Source organism: Atractosteus spatula, chromosome 1 (assembly GCF_055471065.1).
Source record: "Atractosteus spatula isolate fAtrSpa1 chromosome 1, fAtrSpa1.hap1, whole genome shotgun sequence".
Classification (NCBI taxonomy): Eukaryota; Metazoa; Chordata; class Actinopteri; order Semionotiformes; family Lepisosteidae; genus Atractosteus; species Atractosteus spatula.
In genome coordinates this window covers 77,860,998-77,874,918 of record NC_142706.1, presented here as the reverse complement: position 1 = coordinate 77,874,918, position 13,921 = coordinate 77,860,998, and the positions used below count along the sequence as shown (strand labels likewise).

The 13,921-nt window shown below is 46.6% G+C and overlaps 1 protein-coding gene across 4 annotated transcripts in view; it reads left to right on the top strand.

Moving 5' to 3' along the window:
- The first annotated feature begins 881 nt into the window (after window positions 1–881).
- Window positions 882–13,921, top strand: part of atrn (attractin) — a 161,190-nt gene continuing 148,150 nt past the window's right edge. For all 4 annotated transcript variants that reach the window (XM_088919947.1, XM_088919954.1, XM_088919965.1 and 1 more), the window contains exon 1: window positions 882–1,315. In XM_088919947.1, coding sequence (XP_088776073.1) covers window positions 1,038–1,315 — 278 coding nt within the window. In that variant the 5' untranslated portion in view covers window positions 882–1,037. The remainder of the gene's footprint in view (window positions 1,316–13,921) is intronic.

The following is a 13,921-nucleotide window of genomic DNA, read 5'->3' as shown; positions in this document are numbered from 1 at the left end:
TTTTTGGTTTACAAGTAAATTAGTGGGTGGCATGGTGGCACAGGGGTTAGCAGCACTGACCTGGGATGCTGTCTGTGTGGAGTTTGTATGTTCTCCCTTAGTTTATATTGGTTTCCTCCCCTAGTCCAAAGGCATACTGGTAGATTAATTGGCTTCTGGGAAACTGGGCCCTGGTGTGAGTGTATCGGCACTGCACTGCACTGGCGTGTTCGCCTCGTCAAGCAGGTTTGAAACGCTTTGTGGGAGCAGAGAAATATAATTTTGAACGTTGACCAGGACCATCAGGTCTGTACTGAACAAAGAATTTATTCATATTTCACACCTGAAGAAGGCTCCATAGCCGAAACGTTGTGTTTATTTTCTTCTCGTTTCAGCTGGAATAAACCTTTACTTGTTCTTTTACAGCCTACGTATGCTGACGCAGCTCCCTACTTGAGTTTATTCATATTTACTTTAACGTCACTCCGTGTAGATATAATAGGGTTTTCTAAATTGTGTACCTTGCTGTGTGCCCACCAGTCTCCGCCTCATCACCGCACTCCTGCGCTGGACGAAGCGCTTATTGAACTTGGATAAATAATCAGTACGTCATGAGTGCTCTGCCTTTCAGTAGGGCTTTGTAATATCGCGCTCGCAGCTGGGAGCAAAGCGAGTCTGGTTTTCTTCCGTAAATCGGCAGCGAGAGAAGACGTGTCTCACTCGTCGGCCCCTGTGCTGGTGAGGAGACCCGGTGTTGGTCCGGCACACGCGTCCTCCGTGCGCCCCGGGCTTGAATCCCCCGCCTCGCCGGCCGGGACGTCATTTCCAGGTGCCTGTGCGTGTGTGGGCAAGGAGAGGGGGGAGAGAGGGAATATAACGGGAGACGGGGAGAGCGGCAGGCTGGAAGGGCTTGCTTGTGAATTAATTCGCTCGAGGAAGAAGATAATACTGGCACAACTCTGACGCCGTCGCCGGAATCCATCGCGATTAGTCCCACCTGAGGCCGAGGGGCAGAGCGGAGGCGAGCCGAAAACACAGGCGAGCAACTCCGTGCCAGGATGCAGAGGGAGAGGCGGCGGGCCTGCTGGCGCTCCGGCGGCGGCTGCAGCCGCGGTGTGTACCAGGCGAGGGCCCCGGGCTCGCTGGGGCCCAGGCGGGCACCGCTGCTCCTCCTGTCGGCGCTGTTCGTCTTCGTGGCCGGGCTGCCTGCTCAGTGCGAGGGGAAGGAGTGCGACAAGCCCTGCCTGAATGGGCAGTGCAACACGGCCGTGGGCTACTGCCAGTGCGACCCCGGCTGGGTGGGGGACCAGTGCCAGCACTGCGGGGGCAGATTCAGGTAAGCCCGGGGAGTGGGGGCTGGGGGTCGGCTTGCGGGAGCTGCTGTCGTGCGGCAGGACGGCGTTTGTTTTTCTCGTGGGGCGATGAAGTGGAGCTGGTAGTCGCAGAGGGACTTGAGTGCAGAAGTCTGGCTCCCAGACGTGCAGCACTGCACTCGCTGTGCTCTGGAGGGCCAGAGTGTGTGATTACATTGCAGCTCCCATGAACACATGAGCAGGCACCGGCAGCGGGGCCGGTACCGGCCCGGTCGCCATCCGTTCGCTTGGCTTTGTGGCGGACTCCCTGGAAAGGCTGGGCTGGGGGAGCTGTCAGGGTCCCGGCTCCGGGAGAGACATGGGCACCAAGTTGGGGAACAGCGTCCCGGTGTCCTGTCACCCGGCGACCTGTGATGCACTCGGGCGGCACTGCGGCGGCTCCCGCCTTGCTCGTCCTCACTGCCGAGACGAGTACAGCGGGCCTGTCGCTTTGTGTCTTCATAACTTCGCACTGTGCACCCCGCAGCCCGGCCCAGGGACTCAGGGCAGTTCTCCTCGTAACGCCCTTCCCCGCTCCGGACATTTGCCTGCAGGGTTTCAGTGGGGGAATTATATCACAGCTAAATACATTTCAGTTTCCAGCTGCTGATAGTGCGTTGAGCGCAGACAGATGCTCTGGAGCTGCATGGGGTCCCGGGACACAGTAGTGTCGGAGCTGCAGGATTTAATTACAGAGTGTTCCGTCTGCATCGGCATTGATCAAACCCTCGCCTGTGTACTTGAGGGTGCTTTCCAAGGAAATCTACCTCTGGCGTTTGAAATGTGGATTTTTGCTTAATTCCTGGCTCTTTGTTCTGTAGACAAACATTTCGTTGTTCCTGCCTTCAGAGAGCGAGATCTCAAATGGGGCTGAAAGTCTGTCTGGTGTGGGGGCTTCTCTCCTGGGTTTCCATGGGCGACCATCCGGGCAGAGGAGGCGAAACTGTTGTAGTTGTGCCTGGTGAGATGTGGTCACCTCAGAAAGGGAGCTCTCCAAGTGGACTGATCACTAAAGACAGCACACCTCTCAGGACTGCCTGCCCTTCTGTTTGGTGTGGTGTTTAACAAAGAAGAATCTAGGCAAAAATGACATAGTGAAGAAATAAACCTCTGGGATGGTCTTTACAATGTTCGCCTCATGTTCAGTTTTAATTGCACTTCCTTGTAGTTTCCCCTTGTCCTCTGGGCTGTTTTGCTGCTCGTTCTGAAGTCGCTTGGGTTGGCTGTGTCAAGGCCTGTGAGGTTTTTGAATACTTGTATCAAGTCCCCTCATTTTCTTCTCTGTTCAGGACTGAAGGGGTTCAGTTCCTTCAGTCTGTCAGCATTGGGCTTTGCCTTAAACCCCAGAAAGTATCTGGTTGCTCTCTGGACAGGTTTTCTCTGTAACAGGGTGACTAAAATTGTAGACCATGTTCATAAGGAGGTATTATTAGTGTGTTACACAACTTTAACACATTATCCCTCAATTTAAATTCTATGGTTTATACTATGTAGCTGAATATATTGCTTGCCCAAAGTCTTGTAGATATAACCTAGATAATAGTAGTTCAGTAGCCTAGATAATGTCAACATAAAGTCCCGTTTTTTGATAAGTAACCTCTCCAAGATCAGCATTTCCTGTTTTGTATCTAGCCTGTAGATTTGTTTACCTCCACGTGATGCTCTGCACTTGTCTACTTCCATGTTTCCCAGTTTGCTTGAGTTTTGCATTTTTTTTATTTTTATTTTTGATTTGGTGTTTTTGCCCTGTCGTCCTCACTCTCCTGATTGTATGAAAGGACAAGATCAAAACCTGCATTTCTTTTTGCAGCTGCTCTGACAAACTGGGTGACAGAGCACATGCTAACCTTATGTATCATTTCCGTTTCTGTTGCTGACATTCCTTTAAGTTTTTCGAGTCTGTTTAAAAACGTCTTTGAATATTAATTTCAGGAGACGGTCATGAATTCTCATCAATGGTGATCTACACCTGTAACGGTGCTCCTTTCGCCAGTTCCTCTAGCCTGTAGGTGTAGTCACGTGTGGTGCCGTCCTGTGTGTTGACCCCACTGTGTGTACGGTGTGCTGGGTGTGCAAGACCCCGCAGAACCCTCTGCAGTCTGAGAGAAGAACAGAGTCGGTTTTTCTGCCTTTAAAACTGTAGTTCAGCAGAGTAATTTTCACGACGGTGTCTCCACTAGCCCTCTGCGGTGATGGATTCTTTTGTCACACACAGGTTTTTGCTTTTTTTCTACCTCTTTTTTTTCAGAAATGGGTCTTTTACCCTCCCTGTCTAGGGTCAAATGTACAAGCCCAGTCTAGTCCTAAATGACTAAATGTAAAAGGGTGGCGCAGAGCCATGTAGCTCTTACAAGGTCAGAGGAGCAAGAGAACATTTTCAATTCCAATTCCAATTGAATTTCAGTTCCTGGAAGAGCGGCGCTGTGGCTCTGGGTTCGATTCCTGGGGTGCTGCCTGTATGGAGTTTGCATGTTCTCCTTGTGTTCACGTGGTTTTCCCACTGGGTTCTCCGTTTCCTCCCACAGTCCAGAGACATGCTGGGAAGTTAATTAGCCTCTGGGCAAATTGACCCTTTTGTGAGTTTGTGTCTGTGTGTCCGTCCGCCCAGCAGTGGGCTGGCATTCTGTCCAGGGCGTAGCCTGCCTTGCACTCTGTGCATGCTGGAATAGGCTCCTGCTCCTGTGACCATGTGCTGGACCACTGGCTGGTGGCTGTTGTAACAGTGAAATACCAGCTGTGCTGTAAGGTGCTAGGGTGAATGAATGGGGTTTAATTAACAAATAATTTAATTGCTCTGCTGGAGGAAGAGGATCAGGCACCTGTGGGGGGGGGGTGTCTCTGAAGTGGGGTAATGGGGGTGGTAGCAGGGACAGGTCGAGGGTGGGCACGCAGTCTGAAGTGAGGACTGAGGAGGGGGTGGATGAGCCAAGCATCTGCATCCCAAGAAAGGGCTTGGAGTGAACAGCCTGTTCTCCAGGATGGCCAGGATTGTGTACAGAGTCGGCCTGTAGCCAGTGGAGGGCAGAGCCTGTCGGTTTGATCTCAACAACTGTTATCTGTTCGATCTTCTCACATTCTTGTGTGATTGTTGCAGTGAGGAAGTGGAGGAAGTTGCGACGTGAGTGTGTTTCTGGTTGTGCTGTTTCCTTTTATAATAAAGGAAAACCTCAATTTCCTTTTATAATAAAGGAAAAGCTCAGTCTCCCCAGTGTTTTTTGAACTGGAGATTTAATTTATAGCAGTATCAGATCGTATATAAGATTAAACTTGACCTCTTTCTATTTTTTAAATTAGTTTTATTTTTTCTACTGAAGAGGGTTCAGTGTAGCTTAGTGGGTAAGTCCTTGGACTCCCTACAGACAAGTTGTGGGTTCGAGTCCTTTCTGCAGATATGGCTGTTGTACCTTGGGTGAGGTGCTCTACACCAGTTGCTCCAGTCCAGCCAGTTGTATAAGAGGTGTCCAGCAGTGCTGGGGGTCTGGTATCCCATGTTGAGCCGCAGTGCTTCTGGGGTGGACTTTCTGTTTCACTCTAGTCTCACTCCAGGGACTTCACTCAGATTGCTGCGCTAAATGCCCTGTTGTTGATTAAGTTTATAGGTCAGCATTAAATTTTAAAAATGTTCTAAACTGAATGAACTGGTTAAATGAAAAACATTGTATGAAACTTTTTACACATGTATAATGCATCTATTGACCAGGATTTGTTGGTGCATTACGACCTGTGTTACCGTTTTCTCATCAACACATTTTTAATTTTGTTTTGTTTGCCACATTTTTCAGTGTCCAGTAAATATAATGGCTTGTTTCTTTCCCCAGTATGTTGTACTGGAGGGGTAAGTGGGCATTTGCCTTGACCGTGGCCGTGTGAGAGTGTTTTTTTTTTATCTTTGGGACACGCTTTCCATTTGGATATTGTGTGAGTCACCGGCAGTCGAAACTGTTGCTATGGTAACAGATGCAGAAATTGTTGTGGAACTGGAAAGACCAAGGTTGGACAACTTCCTCCTCCACTCCCAAGCGTTATTGCGACTGTTGCTGTGAGGAGCGAGGTGGCAGGGAGCAGAGAGCACCGCCTCCGGCACTGGGTAGCAGGGCTGTGTGGGAGCGACGTGGTGGTTTGAGGCCTGGGGAGCCACACCTGCTGGATTTCGCTCCGGCCCAGCTCTTACTCACTCCATTGAGTCCTGAAGTGCAGTAACGCGCTTATTCGTTTGATTGGAACCCATTCAGGTTTTTTATTTTCCTCCCAGAATTTAGAGATATTAAGTTACTAATGAAACACCATAGTTCCTGGGTGTTTGGGACTGGAAACGGTTTGTTTTTTGGGTTCTGTAGCTGAGGGCACAGCTGTGATGAAGAGCTGCAGGTGTGTGGAGGCTCCCAGGACCAGTGCTGAGAGCCCCTGGAATCCTGTCCGTCGCAGTGCTGTGACGCAACTGGCCCAGCAGACAGTTTTGAACAGGGGCTTTCGTCGCAGTTCTGGGGTTTTCTGGTGTTCAGTCCAGCTGAGCTCTCTGTTGCTTTATTGATGTGCCAGTGTCAGTCAGAACATGCTCCCCCAGACTGCTGTAATTTGAAAAGTAGAAATAATGAAAGGGCTGGGTAGAAGAAACACTTTTTGTCAGAGATACCAGGACACCCACGGTTCTCAGGAAACTGGCTTTAAGACCTCTCGTCAGGAGGGTCTGTACAGTGTAGGCGGTGGTGGAGGCTCTGGGCTGTAGTCACCCAGCTCTCTGGCCACCACCTGGATTGGTTCGGAAAGATGGGTTGCACCCCTGTGACAGAACCCCATACTTCTGGGAAATGGGGCTCTCCTGTGTCGGGGACTCACTGTCTCTGTCCCCATCAGTGGAGCACGAAGGCGCAGTGCACCTCAGTAGCTGCTCCAGTATGATGGTGCTTGTGGCCGAAAGGAATATCCAGCTTTTGCTGTTAAAATCTTCTTTAGAGACTCTGAAAGTAGTGGTTTTGTTTTAAAAATGGGTCTTGTGGGCTTGGGCTGGGGTCTGATTGCCTTGAGAGGCATGAAAAGCAAAGCCTGATTGTTTTTGTTTCATTTTGATTGGGCAGTGTCTGAGGAGGCAGTGCCCTTAAAGTCAGTTTGACTTGTTCTGCTTCAGTACTCGTCTCAGCATATTGTTTGCGTTCTTAATCAAGTGATGAAGTCTGGGTGTCTCTCCGGGACAAGACCCAGCGTTAACTTTGTGTCTAGTGTGACACCCGAGTCTGCTGCTTTTTCAGCGGGTAGTTGTAGACGGATTTGTGGGCTGGATTTGCACTGTTCTGACCCTGAGACCGGGCCTGGGCAGGGGAGCTCAGTTCCAGCTGGCTGCAGCGGGAGGCTGTGTCTGGTAAACCCAGTCTCCCTGAGGTCCCACTGCAAATCCCATCCTGTGATTTTCTTCATGTTCAGAAATGAACCCTGTTCAGTTCTTATTTAGGGAATTGAAACGATGAGCTTCTTATTCCGTTATTGAAAGCGACTCATGTGTTTTTTTCCCCACAATATTCATAAATGGCAACCCTGCTTTTGCGAGTCTGGGTTTATACCTGTCAGAACGTCGTCAGCCCTCTAAAAATAGTTTTTACACTGCTGCTGAACCCTGCCTGAACTTGCAGCTCCTCTGAGGAAATGTTTCTGTGTAATTACTCACCAGACTGAGGTCTCAGTTGTAATGCCAGAGTGGGCTGACTGGCGGGTTTCAGTCCTGTTCCCTTAACTTGAATAACAAGCTTCAGTTGTTGTTTTCCAGTCGCAGGAGCTGACACGGGCTGTCGGCTTCCTTTTGTGATCATTTAGACTTGCTCCCTGCCCTACAAGTCCCTCCTTCCACTTGCTGAAACGGCCTGCATCGACATCGCTGTCTCCCGCCTGCGTGTGACGGGGGAGTTTGCATGGGTGCCGGCAATGGCACGATGGGAAGGTGACGCTCCGATCTGTCTAAGCTGTGAGCCTGGAGAGCGCCCGTATCCCGGGGGTGTTCTGATTACCTGTCGTGTCTGTTTGTGTTCTCCTAGATCTGCTGAGTACACTGACCTCCGCATAAGGTTCCAATTCTGCCGTTACCTCAGGGCACCTTTCTGTGAAGCGCAGGGGCAGACCTCTGTGCTTGTAGCCACTTCTTGACTTTTATTCCTGTGCAAAATGTCTGTGAAAAATGTGGAATTGTACCGTTTTCTGAATGTGCATTTCTTAAGTGGTCATTTTATCTACATGTTGATATTTTGCAATAAATGAAATTATAACATGGTGCAGTTAATGGATTTTCTGATTGTTTTCGAAGAGTATGAAAATCTGTCTGTGATTAAATGTGATTCATAATGCTTTTATAGGGAGTGTTTTAGCTGGAGCCCTTGCCAATGTGCAGATAGAGATCAAGTACTAGGTAGTATTCAAATAGTGGCATCTCGGTATATAGTACTTAAGTAATGTATCCTTTGCATGTGCCCGTCACCTTGCCTGGTTTTATGTTTCTTGACTTGCTTTCTGTGGTATAATTGCACAAGGTAACTGGGCATATGCCTCTTAATTTATTGACTCAGGAGCTAAAAATGGATTTTTTAATAAATGAGAGTCGTGCTTTGTTCTCATCGAGGTGAAGAGTCCAGACAGCTGTAGTGTTTCCAGTGTGTCAGCAGCTGGGCTCCTTCTTGAGAGTTCCTCTTTCTGTGAGTGAGCAGCGCAGTTTAGCGGGCCTGGCTCTGGACCAGGGCTGTGTGTTTTCTAACCTCAGGTGGGGCACTGCCTCTGTACCTTGCTCAAGGGTGCTGTTCTTTGATTGCTGAAGGAAAAAACCCTGCTGTATCAATGGGTCTCCAAGCTGTCACTCCAAGCTGATGTCAAACGCTCAGATAACTGCCTCGTAAAATAGCGGCATGAGTGGAGACTGACTAGAGTTTTTGTGGCAGCTCCAGTCAGTTATTACAGCACAGCCTTCTACGATCCTTTAGACCACTTCACAGGTTGGAAGAAGCAGCTGTACAGGTAGGAGAGTATAAACTAACAAAGGAATTGCAGTTTTGTTTGCCGAAATGGCCACTTCTTCACAGCTGTCTTTAGTCAGGCTGCTGCTGCTCTCTGGGATGCATGCCCTGCGCACAAGGCCCGTCTGACTGTGCTGGTCTTCAAGCCAACATTGATTGACACACGCTCTCATGCCTCTTCTGTCTGAACAGAGCATCCCCTTCCTACTGCTGCCCTTGATTATCTCACACATGAACATGGTCTTCCTTGCCTTTTTATTTTTAACTACCTTTGTTCAGCCCAGTCCCCTTTAACAGCACAGCCAGCTGTGCCATATATTTAACACTATTCCTGCTTTTACTAAAAAAAAGAGCACCCTGTTGTATTGCAGTATGTTGGCTGCTTATTTTGTTTGGCTACTGGTTGCTTATGCGATGATTAAGAGATGGTTTATCTAATGTAAAGCTTGTTGAAAAAGGGTTAGTGGTTAATGAGCCAGTGCAGGCAATGCAAGATGCTTGGCTCGGCACTGAACATCACAAGCACTGAAGCGCAGCTATGAAATCGACTGTCCCCATGAGCATCCTTATCGAAAGACCTCATGAACTCCTATGTACTGGATCATATGCTCTGTGCCCATCAATGCTGTGCTTGTTCAAAGAACTGTCAGGTTCATCAAATCTTAGTTACTGCCATACAGTTCTCTCTTCCTGTTTATTTTTAATAGTCCTCATAATGTTACATGTAACCTTTAGTCTTACTACGTGGCTTGGTTATGACATGCTTTCTTCTAGATTGATGCTATATTAGCAGTGTTATAGTCCATGGGTACCGGTAACTGGTGGACGTTTTAATTAAAGGTCTCAAGATAACATCCTCTCTAAATGTTAATTTTAATTTAAATGTTTTTAATGCAAGATTACCATCGGGCTCTGGAGATGTATTGTGTATAGTGCCTGTGATATTTGTTTTTTCTGTACTGATATTGTTTACTATAACTTGTAGTTGAGCAGCCTCAGGCTTGGTTTTCTCCTTGATATGAATCGCCTGAATAAAATATTTAATGCTTCAGCCGTGCCCTATTCATCTTCTACATGTTTTCATTTCAAAGAATCTATCTTCATCTTTTACTGTTGCAGTAGTGAAGAACCCTGTTCCTGATGTTGAGCGTTGACAGTAGTGCTGTGTCTGATCATGTTTAACGTGCATCAGATAGCATATTCCAGCAGGGGTTACTTCTACTCTGGAAGGTAGAAGGAAAGAGTAATATCGGGCAGATTCAGACAGATTTACTTTGTGCTGGGAGAAGTTTTGCCTCTTTCCCAGAAGGGAAATGAAATGTCTTTCATTTTTTAGGTTTGTCAGCGTGATCTTGAGCTGTTTTTTGAATTTTTCGTGTTTGAGATCTGTTGACTAGGTGATTGGTGGGTGCAGGCATCAGAAATTCTGTGCTTTTTACCATCTGTTCTGTGCATTTTTAATGCCAAGGTTTACCCAGTTGTGTTGTGAAGCTTTGTGTCCCTGAATCAGGTGTGTTGTATGTTTTTGTCATGCGCAGATTCTTTAAAGCAGGTGCTGGTGTTGCAGTATTTGTGCCGCAGTCCTCCCTGTGCGTTCTGCGTGGTTTTCAACTGTCCTCTGAGAGACCTTTTCCTCCTCTTCCATTTCTTTTCACAAGTAAGATTTTTGAGGTTTTGAGCTGTAATCAAATTTTCTATAGTGTTTCTTTAATTATTTTGGTGGCTCACAATATGAAATTACTTTATTAATCCTAACCAGGTAATATTATCACTTTTCATGGTTGGAAATAAGCATTCTTTATCTGCAGCGGTTTTTTGCTTTATCAGCTCTCTTTACTTAAAATGTAGCTATTGGGTTGTTGCAGCAGCTTGTCTTTGCTGCTGCCAATCTAAATCTGTTCTGAAACGAAGACCGGTTTACAGTGTGGTGCACGGGCTGAGCTCAGTGAGGGTTTCCTGAAGCTGTCGTCCAAACGCTTGCAGGGGCTCTCAGCACTGTCAAGTCATTTTGCAGTCGTACTTAATGAGGGTGTTGGGAAAACAGCGTGAGTCAGTGTGATTTCTGCTCTTGGAGAGGCTGTGCAGATGGAGCCCTTGGGTCTTTTCTAAGGCAGGATTCCACAGCTATACCATAGCGACAAGATGTGCCAATCCAGCCCTGGTGATTGCGGTGCTGTGCTCATTGTTTTCATTCAGAGGATAGCAGAAGAGTCAGGTCCTGCTCCTGAAGTGTTGTCTTGTGTCCCAGGGCAACAGACCTCCACACAGCACCAACAAGGGATGCTACAGCAAAGCCTCCTGAGATCTGTCTGCAGCAAAATTGCTGAGTGTTCGTGTTCTGTGATTCGGTCTGTGTGACTGTGTGACAGAATCAATTGGAGCAGATGCTCCTGAGCATCTGGAGGGGTGTCGGAAACAGTCCGGTGGTCCTTCGATGGGAATCGGTTCCCCCTGTATTATATGTGGGGGTTCATTCCACAAATCCCACTACAGATCTGTTCCCGTCTCCAGCTTCCCTTCGCCTTCCTTTCCTTGCACTTTTAATCATTTCTTCAGATCCATTCAGTTCAGCTCATCTGTATTTTTAGTTCTCTGGTTTTTCATTCCAGGTGTAAACTTTTCATTCTGAAATTTGCATGAATTGAAGTAAAATGCTATGTTCTTGCCATTTTTAACAGCAGCGATTTGCAATAGTTACAGCACTATGTGGACACCTATACGTAGTCTTCGTTAGGCTGTAGTCTGTATTGCTTCAAAAAGGAATTGTGCAGACAGGCATCAAAATCATTATTACTTAATAATTGTTTCTCCCATTACTTATTAATCAGGCCAGCAAAGGACCTCTCTACACTGTCTATTGACCACACACCTGTGGTGAGGTAGCTGCCAGTGGGCTTTCGGCGTTTGGGTTCTCAGGTGATTGTGGACACTGGAAGTGTGCTGAGGAAGTAGCTTGTCTGAGGGGATTCATGGTAAAACAGCACAGCCTTCCACAACAGCAGACTGGGGCCTGCGACCGACATGGTGGAGTTCTGTTGCTTCTCATGTTTTTGAGTCTGATCAGACCACTTAAGAAAATCCCTAAAGATGTCGGTGTGCTTTCTTTGCATGTTGATAGAAAAAAGCATCGAATAGCAAAATAACCTCTGTTGCATTGAAGAGTAGCACTTAATCATCACTTTGGAATAAAAGAACCCTATAGTCAGGATGCAGTATCTCATGGGGCAAAATACAAATGCTAATACTAAATCATAGATACCTAGGGTGTTATGCTTGCAACGTTTGCAAACAATGGAATCCAATAAGGGCTTCCCATGTTTCATCAGGAGTGGATGCCCAACCATCCACTTCATTCATTTCCTGGGCTGCAGAGGAGCCAGAGCCTATCGCTCTGGGTGGTGCCAGTGTGCCAGCAGGGCAAACACTCGCACTGCTAACCACTGCGTCGCCTGATGGGCAACCAACCAATGATGTGTTATAAAACTAAGGAGTTTTAGTGAATTCAATTACTAAATCTTTGGCACAATTTGAAGTTTTTTTATCTGCTTTGTTAAACTTTCTGATTAAGCATAAACACTGGAATGATCAATGTTGACATGCAGTGTATCGATTCTCATGGTATAAGCTCTGAGCTGCCTGGTGAGGTTGGAACTCGTCCTTGTTGAATTCAGGGTTGTTTACGTGCAGTGCAGAGATCAGAGGCTGAGCTCTTCTTGGGCCCTGTGGCACAGGATGTGAAGACGATGCTCATGGGCAGCTCAAGCAGGAAAGGCTCTACTGGCTGCTGGGTATTTGCTGTGACCGATGTGTTGCGGGTTCTAGCCGGCTGTGACTGGGATTAGTTATCATAAAGATTAACTCTTGTAAAGATGATGGCAAGGAATCAGTCAAGTGATGCAGCTACTTGTGTCTCGGATTCCTCCTCCAGCTGAAACATAAGTTATGATCAGTGCGTCCATTTTAATGCCTCCTTTTGATATGTGTGTAGGTTTTTTGTCGCCAATGGTTATTATAGTCTTGTACCTAAATGTGTTGCACAGTGCAACCGAAAAATAATTGCCGATTCTGTTCGCTGTGAAGACAAGCTCGCTGAAACAGTCAAGTGCGGGTTTTGCATGCAATGCAAACTATAAATATAAAATGGGAAATGCTGAGCTTGAAGAGGCTGCTTATGGAAAAACTGCCGTTTGTTGACACGTCATCTTAGGGCATGTGGGGAAGCAACAAAAAGGTACATGCTCGTATATATAGCTAAAATTTAAATCGAGGGATGTTATGTTAAAATTGTGTAATGCACTAATAAGGCCTCATCTAGAATATGGTATGGATTTTTGGTCACCATGTTATTGAAAAGATATTGCTGCTCTGAATCAGCTCAGAGCAGAGCAGCCAGATGCATTCTGGGCCTTGCGGAAGTGCATTGCAGCCATGGTGCAGTGGGATCTGAAGGGCACCACTCCCCTCCCACCCGATCCGTGCTGGAGCGCGAAGGTAATGTACATAGCACAAAAGGGATTCAGTGGTGCTAGAAAGTTTGTGAACCCTTTAGAATTTTCTGAATTTCAGCATAAGTGTGACCTAAAATGTGACCAGATCTTCATCTAAGTCATAAAGATAAAGTGAACCCAATAAAACAAATAACGCACAAAAGGATATACTTTTTCATTTATTTATTGGTCAGAATTATCCAACATTAAGTGTTTTTGTCTGAAAAAGTATGTGAACCTGTGCTTTCAGTAACTGGTGTGACCCCCTTGAGCAGCAATGACTTCAACCAAATGTAACTGTTGATCAGTCCTGCACATTGGCTTGGAGGAATTTTGACTTAGATGAAGATCTGATCACATTTTAAGTCAAATATATGCAGAAATTCAGAAAATTCTAAGCGGTTCACAAACTTTCTAGCACCACCGTATGTCTGAAACCTGCAGTCCAGGGTGGGTCACAAAAAAATAAGCAGTAACAAGTGGTGTACCTCTCCGATCTTCTGAAAAGAAATGGTGCGGTTAGGGTCAGTTTTAAAATCAACACCTAGCAGAAACTCGGGTTTAAATGGTTAACCCGCATGTCAAATTACTGAGAGTAAGTGGAGTAATTAATCCTGATGAAGGGAAGGTCCCCGTTTTGCATAGATCTTGCTTTTAAAGGAATAGCCTGTAGCAGCTGTGTTTTCCTGTTGTTGTGAGCTGTTGATTGTATCGTATCCTGTCGTAGCCATTGTTGAGTTTTGTTCGTTTAGACTGGCAGTTGCGTGATAGCTGCCTGCTTTAGAAAAAATAGCTCTCAGAGGCCTGTAGTTACAACCACATGGACAGGAAGCAGATTAGCATGTACAGTACTAGTCTGTTTATAAGTGTAAAATCCAAACAAATTCTTACCACGGTAGTTTCCTGGAACCCTTTCTTTAGCATGTCGAAAGCTGAGAGAGCCATTTGTAAAGGGGGACTGTGGTAGTTAGTGAAAAGCAGGGGACAGGAACTGCTGTGCAACAATACCGCAGCCTCCTTTATAAGCCAGCCATTACCCTGCCAAAAAAAAGCCTATAAATTATGTAAATTGAGTGTTTTATTTTTGTTGTTAAATGTCTGTGAATTGTTCTTT